At 36.9% G+C, this 16,504-nt stretch overlaps 1 protein-coding gene across 2 annotated transcripts in view; it reads left to right on the top strand.

Moving 5' to 3' along the window:
- The window catches only part of CNTNAP2 (contactin associated protein 2), a 1,014,456-nt gene that overhangs the window by 821,872 nt on the left and 176,080 nt on the right, over positions 1-16,504 (top strand). For both annotated transcript variants that reach the window (XM_064419448.1, XM_064419458.1), the window contains one exon: positions 114-270. In XM_064419448.1, coding sequence (XP_064275518.1) covers positions 114-270 — 157 coding nt within the window. The remainder of the gene's footprint in view (positions 1-113; positions 271-16,504) is intronic.

Here is a 16,504-nt window from a genome sequence, read left to right as displayed (position 1 = left end):
GGCTCTGGTTATGTGTTGTTAGCATTTGCATATTAAATATCTGAGCTCAGTTAATGCATTATAGAGCCCTACCTCTTTGATGCATCATAACTTTACATTTTCATTCCTTGCAGAAGGGAATCCATATACCTGGTGGGTTGGAAAAGCCAATGAGAAGCACTACTATTGGGGCGGATCAGGACCTGGCATTCAAAAATGTGCCTGTGGCATCGAACGCAACTGTACTGATCCCAAGTACTACTGCAACTGTGATGCTGATTATAAGCAATGGTGAGTGCTTTACAAGAAAGCAGGATGAGAATGACCAAATCTCCTAACTTTTACAACACTGCCATGACATTGAATATATCTTTTTTTCTATATTTCATTTCTTATCAAAGAAAATAGACAAAATTATTTTCGTGATCCCTCCTGCAAAGTGTTGACCCATGCCTGGATTTCCATTTTATTCATGGTGTCTGTGATCGTTAAATATAAGGACAGTATTTATGATTTCCAGCCCACTGAGCTATAGAAAAGAAGGCTAAAATTGCAAAAGCAAGTTCTCATAGGAAAGACCAGCATTTTGGTTATCCATGCAACTTTGTCTCCATAAGATTAAGATATACTGCAATACAGAATTAATTTTATCCCTACAGCAACTTCATGGTTTTTTCCCCAGAATTTTTCCTTTTTAAAGTGTTGCTTCTGCAACACTTGAATGCAAGTGATATGTGTTGAAATCACTTATCTAGTGCCTCCAACTCTCATTTTCTGTCTTTCATGAGGAAAAATATGTTAAGAACTAGACATATACTATGGAATGAGGCTCTGTATTTCAGAGGAAGCTACCAGGCTTTGCATGAGATAATTTAATTAATTAAGGCAGAAAAAAAAATAAACTTGCATCTCTGGTATTCCCTATAAACATGAACAGACTGCATAAAGCTCATCATCATTTCAATGAGACCCTCTCCATGGCTTACAACACTTTGTTTGTGAACCTTAATCATTTGTGTCTCTTTTCTCATGACAGGCAGGATTATATTTTACATGGTATGCAATGTTCAGTGACATATTGAAACCATACTTTTATGAACATTTCTCCCATTAATAGCAACCTGTGGGTAATTGAATCAATACTGGCTCATAAACCATTTGAGGTTAATTGAGAAATTCTTCAGCTATTAATGAATGTAGAGGTACTGTAGTGGTATGTCAGAGACTAAAAAAGAAAAATAAAAAAAGAGAGTAAGAAGAATTATGGAACCAGAGAATCACAGAATAGCAGTGTATGAAAGGGACCTCAGAGTTCCTCTAGTTCAATCCATCTGTTCAAGAAGGGTCACCTATAAACTGCTGCCCAGTACTTTGTCTGCAGATTTTTTTAATAAATCCAAGGAGGGACTCTGCACCTTCCCTGTGAACATTATCCCAGGACTGGATATCGTTGGAAAGAATCTGATTCCATCTGCTTTGCACCCTGTCGGAACCCAGGACGTCCCTCTGGGTGCCCTGGATGGCTCAAGATCCTGGCAGGGGCTTGGAGACCCTGGCAGGAAGCCAAAGACACTTGGGAATTCAATCTCAATCCATGGAGCAAATTACTAGCTTTATATGAAGAATTACAAGTCACAAAAGTTTAAGTAGCATAATAGTAGTTGTCACCGGGTGAAAGGGGTAATTTTGAAGAATTTTACTATGGGGGTCTAGGGGACAAGATGGAGGAATTTGTGTGTTGTCCTGTTCTTCTCCCTTCTTCCTAGCCTCCATCTTCTTGGTGATGGTGGCATTCTGGGATTGGTGTAAAGTAGAAAGTCACTGTCTATCATAGGTGATAGGTATTGGAACATAACTGTAAATATTGAATACATAGTTTATAGTATAAAAGTCAATGATGGCCCCGTGGGAGGGCAGTGTGCCTCAGACTGACCTGCTTAACAGACCTCAGCAGGCCAGACAGAAAATGTTTTAGATAAGAAAAAATAAACAAGCTTAAGAATTACAGCCAAAGACTTCTGACTCCTTCTTCAACAGCTGGGTTGGGGAAAAGAGACTTTTAATATATCTCGGGGTCATCGTGACCAGAGGGAGATCCCGAGACACTCTTTTAGGTATTTATGGACATTGATGACATCCCTCTCAACCTTCTCTTCTCCAGCCTGAGCAGCCCCAGCTGCCTTTGCTTCTTTCATAGGAGAGATGTCCCAGTCCTTCTGTCATCTTAGTGGCCCTTCATTGACTCCATCCAGCAAGTCCATCTCTCTCTTGTACTGGTGACCACAGAACTGGACCCAACACTCCAAATGTGGCCTCACTAGTGCTGAGCAGGGGAGAAGGATGGCCTCCCTTGACCTGCTGTCAGAACTTTGCCTAATGCACCCCAGGACACCATTGGCCTGCTTGGACTCAAGTGCACACTGCTGGCTCATGTTCACCTTGATGTCCACCAGAATCCTTAGAGAGCTTTCTATCAAGTTACTTCCCGGCTGCATGGTTCCCAGCATATACTGGTGCATGGGGTTGTTTCCCCCAGGTGCAAGGCTTTACACTCTTCACTGTTGAACTCCATATTTCTGTGAACCCACTTCTCCAGCTTATGAAGATCCCTCCAAATAGCAGGACCCTGTTTGATGTGATCTGCAAGAATGAAGTATGAAAAACACAAAAACAGAGTAATAAAGGAAACCTTCCAGGCCCTGCAAAAATTGTAGATTAGGATGTGGAAAATCAAATATTGCCACAGACATTGCCACCCTAAGCTTTGACATAGTTAGGATAGTAACTGTTAGATATGATATGGGGTGAACCACAGAACACTGCAGATATAGAGGAGTCTATTTTAGAGACAGGGTGATCACACACGTTGACAACCTTCAGAAATATATAGAGAGAATGAGGAATATAAAGTCAGATGACTCCAACTCAATCAATAAGCACTAGAGCAGTGTGGCAGGAGGGATGTAGGTTTGGTTCTGTCAAAATGGTAACAATAAAAGGAAGATATTGTGATAATAATTACAATAATGGTAGAATTAGGAGCACTTACTGTTTTCATTACCTGAGGCACTGGATGCATATCCATGAATAATAGGGCTCTGTACCATATGTTGACTGTTTTTCTTTATACCAAGGGAAATGTATGTGGAAAATGGCACTGGATTTTGATCTTTTCTTGAAGATTCCCCAAGAGTCACAGATGATAATTTAATAAGCAACATTCACTCAATAATCTTACTGTAACCTCTGCACCCCCTATATATACTGAAATTATGTGGATTCTACTAATAAACAGATTCATATTAGATTTAGATCTAAAATAGGCTTATAATCATAAAAGATCTACAACTCTACTCAGAACTTCATACAAGAATACATTATTACATATAATATTTCTTCAGATAAGTATTAGAATTTTTTCAGGATAACTACTATTCATTGCAGGACATTTTATGAAAAGCAATTATACTACTGGATATTATATTTTAATCTGTGGTGTGCATAAATCACAGGAAGAAATGAAAGCTATATTATAGACTTTAAGGACATTTTGTTCAAGATTCATTTTTTCAATTTGGTTTTGGCAGAATCTAGTCTTTTCCATAGTCATACCTTCTGGGTTTGGGAGTTATTTTGAAGAGTCCTAGTTAGGAATTTTATCTTGCCATGTCCATCAATACCTAAAAAACAAGTGAGCTCCACAGGAAAGGGGACCTTGATAACTTCAATCATCAGGGCAGAATTCAACTGGAGCCTCCAACACATCTGTGCCCAATTCTGGTGACAGCAAAACAGCTGCTGGTTTGGTCAACAGAATATGCAAGAGCTTATGGTGAGCAGAAAAATCTCAGTTCATATATTAACAAAGCATCTTGCCATAGCTTGCCACTATAGCTCACCAGCACAACTTATTTTAGAAGGATTTACAATCCCCTACAAAAGAAGGGCTGAGTAAACACCACACTGTGGCTGAGAGTTCAGGTGGGACTTCTGCAGTAATTGCATATCTTGTCCACAGCCAAGACCACTGCATTTGCTTGTGGTATGTCCACAGTGGTGTTCTGCACCTGCCCAGGCAGTGTTGGAAAAATTGTTTGGGGGTTTTTTGGGTGGTTGCAGTTTAATATACAGAGGGGAGAAGGCAGTAGCCAGAGCAATAACTATATTAGAAAAGGTAAGGAAGTTAAATAGGAGAAGGAGACTCTGTGAGAATGAAAGGTGAAGGAAAAAAGCAAGATTCAGAAGAGAGATTTTACGAGGAAACTGGGGAGCCACTGAAGAATTGGTCAGGCTAAATCAGAATGATGTAGTGTAAGTAGATTATTGTCCACTTGTTTTTATTTTAGAAGTTAGAAATTGTGTTAGAAATGAAGAAAGGAATTACAGCCTGATGAATGGTTTCATAGCAAAGGCAGGGGAATATTTCGCTGGAGATCTGGTTTTTAACCCTGCTTCTGGAACCACATTCCTGCATGATGCTTCGTCAGTTTCATAAACCATTTCTTCAAAGAACAGTCTGATCCTAATTTTCTGGAAATCCAGTTGTCCATTTGAAACCCAAAAGTCCATTTTGTGAAAATACCAAACAGCTGCAACCAGAATAAGGGATCACTCTCTGAATGCATCTAATGCAGTCATTGAAAGCAAACAAACAAAAAAAAAAAATTGTGTGTATATATATAGCATGTAGGCATCTCAGATGGAGCACTAAGTATGAGTGTTTTCAATATTAACATCTTTCAGCCTCAACATCCAATCTGTAGAATGCAAATTATGCCAGCTACTCCCTCATGGTGGTACTGCAAAGATAGGTCGATTTATGAAGCAATCATCTGCTGTTCTAATGAGCACTATAAAAAATCCAGTGAGAAAACGTGGTCTTTATAGAAAGATTTGAAATAACACATTAGATATAAAATGGTATCCACATATTGAAGCATAAGAGTAAATTTGGAGAGTAAACAATGCTCGACTAAATAAGTACTGTCTGCATCCTATACTGAATAATGCTGAAGCCCTCAGGATAAATACTAATCAGGGACCAGTCAAGGATTGCATCGTGGTGGTAGGAACAGGGGACTAATTAAAGCTCTTTAAGCAGCCTAAAGTGCTTTTTTTCTGAAATTTTGAGTTTAGTTTTTGCTCTCTTGCATTTTGGATTTTTTTTAACCAAGTATGTAGTAATTCTATGTAAGTACAGAACCAGCTGTGTTAATTATGGACTTACTTACAATGTAACTTTTCACAGGGATTAGTGTATACCATAGGTTTGGTAAACCTTACATCTGTATGGTTTTTCTATTAATGATTTTTAAAATTTCACATCACACCTTGTCTATCTGAATAAAATAGTTGTGTAGAACTATTTAGCACGTGCCTGGATGGTAAATAAGCCAAATGGTAAATATTCACAGGGAACATGACATATGAAATTCAGATTTATGTGTATTTGCACACATAGTCTAGAATAGAACCTGATTCTTTAGAAACTCATGTTGTTGCTGCAATGTAAGTATTAAGTAGTCATTTTTGTCATGATAAACAAACAAAAACACTGATAGAAGAGCTTCACCCAGAGTAATCCTGCAAAAATGGTCCTTAGTCCCAAATTATCTATGATTTGTATCCAAAATTAAATTAATTCAGGGTTAAATGGATCAGGTTGTATAAGAAATGTTAGATTTTCTTGCTAATAAAGATCATATTTTAAAGTGTGTATGGTTGACATTTAAAGTCAGATTGCCTCAATGTTGAGAGAATAAGGGTACCTTTTATGAGTAGCAAGAAGTTCTCTGGATTGCTGCTAAACAAAATTATAATAAATTTATTAATTTTAGATAAAATGTAATACTTTTTTTGAAAAATATCTTATTTGTATAAAAACAATATTATTAAAATATAGGCAGTTCCTTTTAAAAATGACTGGCATTGTAGAGATGAGCACACTGTACTGATTAAGTAGCAAACGTAAAGCTCTGCAAAGAAATTTTGATTCCTACTCTCATTTGAGCCTAGGGTCATTTAAGACTCAGATTGGCCAAAGTTTCTACACCACAAGGTCTCTTGCTCAGAGAAGTCACAATAAGTCAGAAGGCTTATAATATGATGCTGTTCAAGGATTTACTCAGAAAAGGTGACATAAGAAGCTTTTTCATTTAGCACTTCCTGATGTGAATGCACTTCAGGTTACAAAGTCAGTCATGGACTTTGCTTCTGACTACTGGTGTGGTTGCTAATCTTACAAGAACTATTTGGTGGCCCAAAAGATGATCAAAAGGGTTTAAGCAGAATTTTCAGATAAAATTGCTTTGGAGAAATTGAGGAAATCAGTGGAGAGAACCTTATTTATAATCTCACAGTTTGGATATTAAAGTTTCTTTCTCCAGAGCCTGTCAAATTGCTTTATTTTTGTGAGGTGTTTTACAGAACTCTCTGCAGGATGCATCCCTCTTCCTTTAACAACTCATGTCCTACAAAAGGAGTTTCAAAAGAAAGTTTCAGGTCATGGGTAAAGATGACTAAACAAAGCTCCGAATGACAAGTTGTTTGAGTTACAGGAATATGGGTGGATGTTAAAATGCCAGCCTGAAGCTGTGGAAATGACAGGTGGGTCATTTGTAGCCAGATTTAACAGGATATTAAAGGTTCCTGGAGCTATAGGTAGACATCAAGGCTTAAGTTTAGTATGTAATAATTACCATCGAAATCATAGAAATTTCAGTTCCTGACTCCCTGAGGCACTTTTGAAAATCCATCTGTCCTTTAACCTTGTGTGCTCTCAGTAACAGAGCTGCTGATGCAGAGAGAGCTGGATAGTTAGGAGACACTGGCTTCTCCTGTCCTTTGTTAGAAGCTGCTAACAATGTCTCTGTATTTCTTTTTCCATTACTTTCCCATCTAGGCAGCAACTGGAGTTTCCACAGAGGTGTTACATGATCAGAAGTGTCTAGGCTACACATTCTTTGTGGAAAACAAAAACCAAAACCAAACTGAGAACTTATTGTTGGCTCTGTGCAGCTACATTTTGTTTAAATTTAATTGCTATTTCTAGTATTATGTAGAGAAATCTGAATATACCTAAAAGAACTTGAAGGACTATAAAAGTGCTATTGAGGAACATGCATGATTAGAATTATATATATATATATATATATATATGTGTGTGTCTGTCTGTCTGTATATGTATATGCAAACAAAAAATTTCCAATAAAACTAGACAGATTGCATAAAAAACCAAGCAATTATATATGGTAATCTCATATTTAAACAATAATTTGCAAAACAGACATTTTTGCTACAATACACAGGCCTGTATTTAATAAGGAAACACACTGGTGTTTATAACAGGAAACCAAAAAAAAAAAAAACCAAAGAAAACAAAACAAAAACAAAAATAAAACAAATCAAAACAAAAAACTGATTAAAAACCCAAACAAATAGAAAATTATCTAATAAGATTTGTAATGTGCTGCTATTTTACTTCACATCTTTATCAGATGATTAATCACAATTTCCTAGAAATGTAGGAAACTTTGTAGAATTAGGCACAACACTTTGAAAACCTTCATTCAACATTTTTGCGTAACTTAAAGGCCATCTTTGAAATTATAGACAAGAAAATACTACAAGTAATTGTATGCAATAATTACATCTCTTAATCAAATAAAATTCGAAATATCAAAACTTTTTTAGTTATGCTCAAGGAATTAATTAATTTTGTTGATGGCGGCGCAGAAACTTGGCTGACAAATTGCACTATTTCAAGTGGCTGTTTTTCTTGTACTCTTACAAATCCAGACAGGCTTTTTCAGATCTTTAGGGTTACCTCACAGAGTTCCTTTGTACGTTGACACTACCACCCAATGCTATATATTTCCAGTCAGTCAAAATTTAGCACTTTGTCAGCATGTAATGGCACAGAATCAAAATTTACATGAAGAGGGACACTAAAGACAGAAAGTCAAGCATTCAAAGCTCAGGAAATATTAGATTTAATACAACTGGTAGTACTTCTTTTCCATATGTATTATATATTTGAGCTGAAACTTTCACCAACAGACAAGCAGATAGCCAGAAGCCATGAAGTTCATTCCTTCTAGTTACAATTTGGCCATTAAAACTACTCCAGTAGGGAAAAGGGTCAAATGACTGGGTATTAAATAGGCTGCTCCCTGTCCTATGTTTCTCAGCTGTGCTCATCAGATGTAACTGGTATGCAACATTGAAACAGACTTTGCATGCTGAAAAATGTGAAATCTTCCTTAAATTATTTCCATCCTCCTATTTTTGTAACCTGTCCTGTTTGTTTTTTTTTTTTTTATAAACACTATATATACATTGTGTTTGTCCATTATGCATTCCTCTTTTTCACTCCTTCCACAAGAAAAGGCTGAATTATTTTGTTACTGATAACAACAGATTAAAAGTTTGAGAGATGGAAACTTTGACGTGGAACTCCTGGTCATGCAACAAACGTGCTGAGTACCACCTTTCAAACTCTCCTTTCCTTGTGCCTTACTACCACCACAGGACTCTCATAACAAAATCCAGGCTTTTGTTGTGCAAGGCTGTCTACAAACAAAAAAGGACTCTTTTATTCCTCAGTGCTGTGCATTCACTACCATAAATGTGTATATAAAACTGATTTGGGTGATTTAAAATTTAATCCAAGAACCAATGAAGGTCATAGCACCTCTTGCACAGTAAGTTCTCAGGCTATTGTTTTTATGTAGCCTTGGAAGGACTTCACTGTCTGGAATTATCCTGAAAGTTTTGTTGTGTTTCTAATGGCTGGATTAGAGAATCCAGGATCTAGACAAACCTAGGATCCCATAGACTGCTCTTTCTCTTTTAGAGATGTTTCATGCAAGTACTGACAGCAGCCATGGTATGTAGCTCACAGGAAATGACAGATTTCCAGCCTGAACTGATACAGATTGAGAGGTTTAGGAGTTTCAAGATTCAATGAATCATGAAGCTTTCAAATTTTACTTTGTTTTCTCTCTTTTCTCTTCTGCGTTATTCACCTTGGGGTCTTCATTCAGGCCTCATTTATAGCAAGCTGATCCTACTTGGACTTTAGCTATCATCCTCCTCTCTGGGAGTAAAGAAAATGTTTCCACCTAGTCTTCTGGCTCATGGCAGTGACCAGACACGTGAGGAACCAAGTCTTAACATTCTCCAAATCTGAAAATACAGGAAAATGTGGGCATTGATATGACATGAAATAACTCTTTAGCAACCTGCCTTTTCTTTGTCAAAATATCACTTTCTTACTCGGTCCTGTGTACGATGATTTTTCTTCCTGTAATCAATACAAAACTATGAATGAGGAAACAGGATTCTGTACTGCCTCATGCATCATGAACAGAGTCTTTTACCTTGCTGTAAATGCGAAAATGGTCAAGCTCTAACAACCTCCTAAGGATGAGGATGATTCCTATTTGACTTCAAGTTCATTCATTTCTCAGTGCTAGCAGTAATGTACGAACTTAAAGGGGAGAGTGATGACAAGATGTTACCCCTGTTTATTAATTTAATCTCTAAATCATTGTCAGACAAAAAGTGAGTGTTCATCCTATTGCCAACCTCACTTCTGAGTGTTGCTGTTCAGATTTTCTTGCCTTCAGTTCCAGCTAGTCAAAGACAGATGGTGACATCCAGGTCTTTTTACGTTAACAAATCATTTAACTGGGGCACTGAAAAAAAAAATCTATCAGAATTAGGTATTTGTATTTATTATTCTCTGGCATATTCTTGCTTTTATTAAAAGTTTCCTGTCTTTCTCAGGTTATTCTAAGAAATTTCTGAGAGGGTTATAAATTAGCAGGTGAAAAGCAGATATATGATTTTTAATTCTACCATACAGACGATCGGAACAAAATTCCCAGCACATTTGTATACTTTTTGTTATTAAACTTCATTATTAGGGTGAGTGACAAATCAAGTGAGCAAGAACAAAAATGTCTTCTATGTTTGCACAGAAAGATGCAGGCTTTTTAATCTGAATGCTTGTAGACCTAGCTTTAAAGCAAATGACCTTCCTGTCACAGCTTGTCAGGTAAGGGCAGAGTACACTGAGCATTGTGCACTGCAGAACTTTCAGCTGCCAATTATTTTCTCCTCCACCACCTTTTATTTATGGGCTAACTTAAAGACTAATGATTTTGCCCTCAGTGCCATGTTATGAAGATGAAATCACCCCAATGCAGACCAGCCCAATGTATTTCACTCTGTACCTAACACTGCTTAAGTCTTGAAGAGGCTGCTTTTCTTCTTAAATTGTAGAACTCCCCTGACTTTTTTATTTCTGAATCAGTGCAGTCAGATGTAAAGACATCTGAAATATATGACAACCTCTGTTATAGGGTAGATGAAGACTGCAGCACATGGTTAGCTGTTATTACTATTAGCAGTCATATTTTAGCTGAAACAATCACAAGGGAGTCCGTCAAGCTGAAGGTGCCTCCAGTGTAAACAAAAGATATACCTGTTATCACTCTTTGTTCTTTAGTGTACCAGGAGACATATATAGACATATAGATATATAGATGATATATAGAGATAGATAGATAGATAGATAGATAGATAGATAGATAGATAGATAGATAGATAGATATACAGATATAAGGGGAAGAATGGAAATAATCATATGGGGGGAGAGTTTGGGGTCTTGGGGAAGAGAGAACTTATAAGCCCTTGTGATACTTCTTTTGTATCCGACTTAATGGGAATATTGTCTTCAGAGAAATTGATCAAAATATCCTGTCAGTTCATCACTGAGGTAGTTGCAAAACCTCAGTATTAGAAGGAAGAATTGTTTCTTGTATTTTTCTCATTTTGCCCAGCAGATTTTTACCACTGCGAAAGACCTGATAAAGAAACAGAAAATAAAAATAGACAAGACTCACCTGTAGCATTGTGTTTCCCTGGGAATGATTGTTATATACATAATGCATTATTTTACTCTAAAGAGGAAAATTACTTACACTGTCTGTGAAAAACACTCAAAGCAATTAAGTAGCCTTTCATAAAGTCTGGAAATTGAGCAAAAAAAGGCAGTGGTTCTAACACCTAGAGAAAAGGGAGACTGGGTTTCCTTGTTTTATCTGTATCTGTAGTTAGGCTTGTAGAAAAAGCTTAAATTATATAAACTGTTTTAATGTCATGGACTAGGTGTGAGTTTACCTTAGTTACCATTCACTTTTCCCTCCTGGTTTGCCCTAGGTATTCAAAATTTTTACTGGTCTGCAATTATGGCTAGATATTTTGTCCCAGCTTCTCATTCCCCAACCCTTCCCCCCACCCCTCCTCCAGCTACTTTCCTTTTCCCTGCGTCCTGTTCACATGCTGAATACTGTACTTGTAAAAATTATTAGCATAAATTACAGTCCCTGGAGACCCCCACAAAGTTTCTAAGAGCTGTCTGAGTGTGCTGTGGAGACTTAGTAAATCAGGTCTAAGGTAATTTGTTGTATTTTTATGTCAAGTTTTTTTAACAGTCTTTAAACTGAAATTAAAATGCTGCATGAATTCTTTACAGCAGAAGTGTGTCTATATGATCCAGCTTCCTGATAGAATTCAAATGGTTTTTTTTTTTCATATTTTGCTGAAAAATAAGTGGTTTGCTAGGAACAAACTATTCTATCTAAACCAATATCTCAGGACAGTTGCTTATTGGTATTCCTTCATCACAAATACTATCTTTTGCTCAGCTTTTGGTCAAGTGGAAGTTGATTACAGGATTACGTTAAACGTAGATTAGGGAAACAAAATCTTATGACTAAGTTATGACTTAGGGCTGGTGTTGGAGTTATACAATTTCCTTTAAGGAAGTACTTGAGTATATATACATATGTATTTATTTATTTATTTATATGAATTATCGAATTTATATAAATATAAAATGAAAAGTAAGAAAATGAAATTAAATTAAAAGGAAGAAAAAAACAATTTTTCAAACAAGCAGGTAAAGTTAATAAACTAAAATCTTCTGACAGTGTTAAAAAAGGTAATGAAAAAATTCAGTAAATACAAAAACCTATATCTGTGACGCAAAAATTTTTTCTTGGCAATGTAAAAGCACAAACAGATTTGTAGCTGTTATCTCTATGAAAGAGAAAAGTTTAAAATGCTGTTCACTAAACATGTAATCACATGTCTAAAGCCAGTTATTTGCTGAATATTACATAAAATGCCATAATAGCATTTACTGGTCAAGAGTTCATCTGTTCAGCTAAAGCATTTAGGAAAAAAAATTAATTCAAGTATCTTATTTCAAATCTAAGATACCTTTTCCTGAAACAAAATTGTATTAGAAATGTTTAAAGGATTTCATAAGACTCAGGAATCTGAGTTTACAGCTGATTTACACAGCACAGTTCCAGATCATGCTCTTAAAACTGACCTTATGTTTTGCTGCCATTTAATTCAATAAAAAAGCCCAAAACCCAGAAAAATAAATTATTAATCCCTGACATGATAAACAGAAAACTGATATGTTCCTTTAAGGACCTTGAAAAGCCAACAACATAGATAACATCAACTGATGGAAATCTTTAGAACCAAGAGAGCAGAGAGAAAATGACAAATGTGAACAGAAAGCTGAGAAATATTTATTATTACTATTATTATTATTATTATCACTGTTATTATTAATTGTTGAATTATACGTGATGATTGTGAAACAGGAAAAACCTAAATGATAAACAGGAAAAAGTGTCATCTTCTGTTCTGAAAGCTGAAAAAAAGCAAAATTCTGTTTAAAATGAAGATAGACATTAACTTGCTTAACTCTAAGGTTAAGAACTGAGATAATCATTGAAGAAACCAAGCATGGCAACAAAAGCTTATTAAATACTTTTGCTAAAGACAGATAATTTTGGAGACTCTTGGAGGGTGCTTAGGTCTTGTCTAAACTCATTTATATACACACACACTCATCAGATCACAGAGTAATTCAGCCTGGGAGTGGCCTCCTGAGCTCTTGTAGTCTGACCTGCTGCTTGGGGATGGTGGAATCAAACTGGCTGAGGACTGTGTCTGTTTGAGACCAGAACACCTCCAAGGATGGTCATCCCAGGATTCCTCTGGAGAACCTGAGCCAGTGTTTGACTACTGTCATGAGGTAATGTGGTGATGTAAGAATGACAGACACACTTTCAAAGACTGGAATATTTGATTTAAACCAGCTGTTGATGAATAAAGCAGGTATTTCTAAAAAACATTTGAAGAATCAACTTTCTCTCTTATTGCCATGGAAGATCACTGGTTATAGAGAAGATGAAAAAGCCTGAATTAAAGACATTGAAAGTTACAGCACACTACTAGTGCATGTTTCAGATTTTTATTTCTTCTTTCATTTATAGGAATTGAATAAGGAATAACTTTTTGATTCTACTATATCCACTAGGTTCCAAGCAGAATAGTGAAGTGCCCAGTTGCAGGGCTTGCAGGGCTTAGGCTTGATAATACTGGGATCTGCCAGTTATTGTCTACTAATATTTGTGAAGTGGTGTGCTGTTTCTGGCTTATGTACCTTTCCTGAAATTTGGAGATTTCATTTAGTTGCAAAATGATGCAACAATCTGATGATTGGCTATAAAGTCCTTGTTAAATTACAGGCCTAAGATTTTCAGTATTTTGGAAGAGATACTGAGACAAGTTAAGAAAATTCTTTGGATCAAAATATATTTACTTGTTGACATATTTTTCCTATCAAGGGATGAAACAAAACAATAGGGGCAAAAAAAAACCTACACACACACACACCCACACCCCCCAAAAAAAAACCACAACAACAAAACCCACCACCAAACAAAAAACCCTTCAGTAAACAGGAAAATAATAATGCCTGGAATCAATTTCCTCTCTTTCTGGCACCTGGTTTTGTATCCTAGACAAATTCAACACTTTTGTCGTGGATTATGAGTGGGTTCACTTTTCACAGGTAGGCAGTCTGAATAAACTGCAGTTGTTTGTAGAATTCAGGGTCTGTTTCTTCTCTGACTCAATGTTAGTTTTGTTCTTGCCATCTGCAAAACATGATGAAATATATATTAGAAGGAACCAATATGTAGGCAAAACATGATTTTCTTTTTGCTTTCATTATCACAGTAGTAGTTCAGCTTCAGTTGCTAAATAAGTTGTGTGTTTTTTGAATGTGTGTGCCAATCTTGTCTTTTACTACATACAATATTTATGCTTATTCAGTCTTCTAACTGAGAGACTTATATGGAGCACTTATTTATAGGTGACAAGCATAATGTGTGACTGAAATAGTTCAGGTTTGTAGGGGGAAGTGGACATACTGATGATTATATCTCTAGTTATATCTTTCATTTAGTTGTGCAATGAAAACAATTGTGTGCTTGATTTTTCAGCTTACAAACTCAACCTGCTTTTGCTTAGCTTTTGTAACTTATTCAACTTTCATGAGAACCTTCCAGTGATTTACTTGAAAACATATAGCACCTACCTCCTCATGATTCTTAACTGATTTCAATTTCCACTTCTGATATATTAATGCTTCCGAATTGCTTGTGATCTTGTAAAAAACATGTAAATTCAGTATTAATCATACTGATACAGCTGAAGAATGTATCAGCAAACTTCCAGGTGTTATTGCTTTGTTATCAGTGACTCTATTATCTTAAAGCACATTATTATTTTTATTTGTAAACATGGGGGGTTTTTTAAAGAAAAAAGATTTTTTAACACTATTAACCTTTCTGGAAGGCTAAGAAGAGGGTCAGACTAGGTGGTCTCTGGAAGCCCTTCCCATCCCAACCATTCTATGACTGGGTGTTTTATTAGATAATGTGAACATAATTTCCTTCCTGACCCCATTTCTGGTTTGTGCCCTTAGGTTTATGCCTTTTGTACCCTTGTTCAGAAGGAACAGGGTTATTGTTACCTACGCATGGAACCACTTCTTGTCTTTTGCCAAAGGTAAAGAAACGAAGGGACATTCACATGCAGTAGAACACTGTTACACAGTGCACACGAGCAGAGCACAAAGACAACAAAAGCTGGTACCAACCTGCTATCTGGGATGAGACCTGACTTAAACAGATGGGGAAAATTTACTGCTTTACACTAGTGAACTCTTGGAACTGGCTGCCAAAGGAGGTTGTGCAAACAGACACAGATTCAGGAAAAAATTGAACAGAGACGTGGAAGACAGGTCTATAAATGGATGATGCAAGTATTGTTCACCCTGTAACATTTTCAATGAAGAATGTCATTCTGGAATAGCTTTTAGGTAAGAGTATTGGGGAAGAACAGACAAATTCTTCCTAAGCAGGCTGTTAAGCTCCACACAGCAGTTTGCTCAGAGCCCCTCACTGGGATGAGAGAGGGATTTGGAAAAGTCAAAATCTTTTGGAAAAGTCAAAAATCTTTTGGATTGCAATAGAGACAATATTAAAGCAAAACCTGCATGCTTGAGCAAAGCAAGGTAAGGAATTCATTCACCACTTCCCATGAGCAAGCAGGTCTTCAGTTACCCCCAAGCAAGCAGGGCTCCATCATATGTAAAGTCTGCTTGGAAAGACAAATGCCATCATTCCAAATATCTCACCTTCCTCTTCCACATGCTGATGTGAGAAGCAGGAAAGGCCTTGACCCTGGAACCACTGCTATGCTTCATCACTGCTATGCTATACAACATCCCTGTGTTGTACTGGTTTGGTCACAAATCCAAAACAGCACCACAGGAGCTACTGTAAGGATAATTAGGTCCCTCTTGGATTAAACTAGTACAGACATGTTCAGATTCTGCAGGACATTAGGTGACATGGCTGCCAGCAGTAGCAGAGAGCTGACATCAGTGACTGCAACCTCTCTTGCTTTGCATGCATTGTCTTTGCTATAGGCAGAAGTGACAGGCTTCTTGGTATTCCTATGTCCATGAGGCAACATTTGTCTCATAGGCTTGTCTTAAGGTAAGAAGCATCTGCAGTAAACTACATTTAAGCTGTGAGGAAAGAAAAGATGCATCAGCAACAGGCAAATTAACATACACCTAGCCACTGAAATGCACCTCAACATTGGCAAGGTTCTCAGTGCACCCTCTGCGAATACTGTGAGCCCCAGGCTTTTTGGCCTATGTTATATTTTAATTTCTCTCTTCACCTAATGCTGATAAAAAATGTCACAGTCTGAAATACCAGAGAAGCACCACTTGATTGCTTCAGGGTCAGCTTCCCCATAAAATCTACCCAGATTTGCTTGGAGTTCTGAAAAGCAACATTCTTAGAGATAGAGGGACGGGGCATTTCACTCACTTCATCATCAGCCTCCTTTGTTCATGATCATATTGTCACATATTGTTTGAAACCTGTGGCCCAGAGCCGTTTCAGTCCATGCAGTCAGGGCTGTCACAGCAGACTTGGTAGAAAAAATCTTGGGGGAGTTCATCCAGTATTGTGCTAGGAAGAGACAGGCTGAGCTTAGATGGAATTGTGTTAGGAAATGAATGGTGAGTTCTGCTAAGTTTGTACCAGTCTTTTGTGGAGGAAAAAAG

The sequence above is a fragment of the Passer domesticus genome, chromosome 1, assembly GCF_036417665.1.
Source record: "Passer domesticus isolate bPasDom1 chromosome 1, bPasDom1.hap1, whole genome shotgun sequence".
Taxonomy (NCBI): Eukaryota; Metazoa; Chordata; class Aves; order Passeriformes; family Passeridae; genus Passer; species Passer domesticus.
This window is presented reverse-complemented; position numbering and strand designations above follow the sequence as displayed.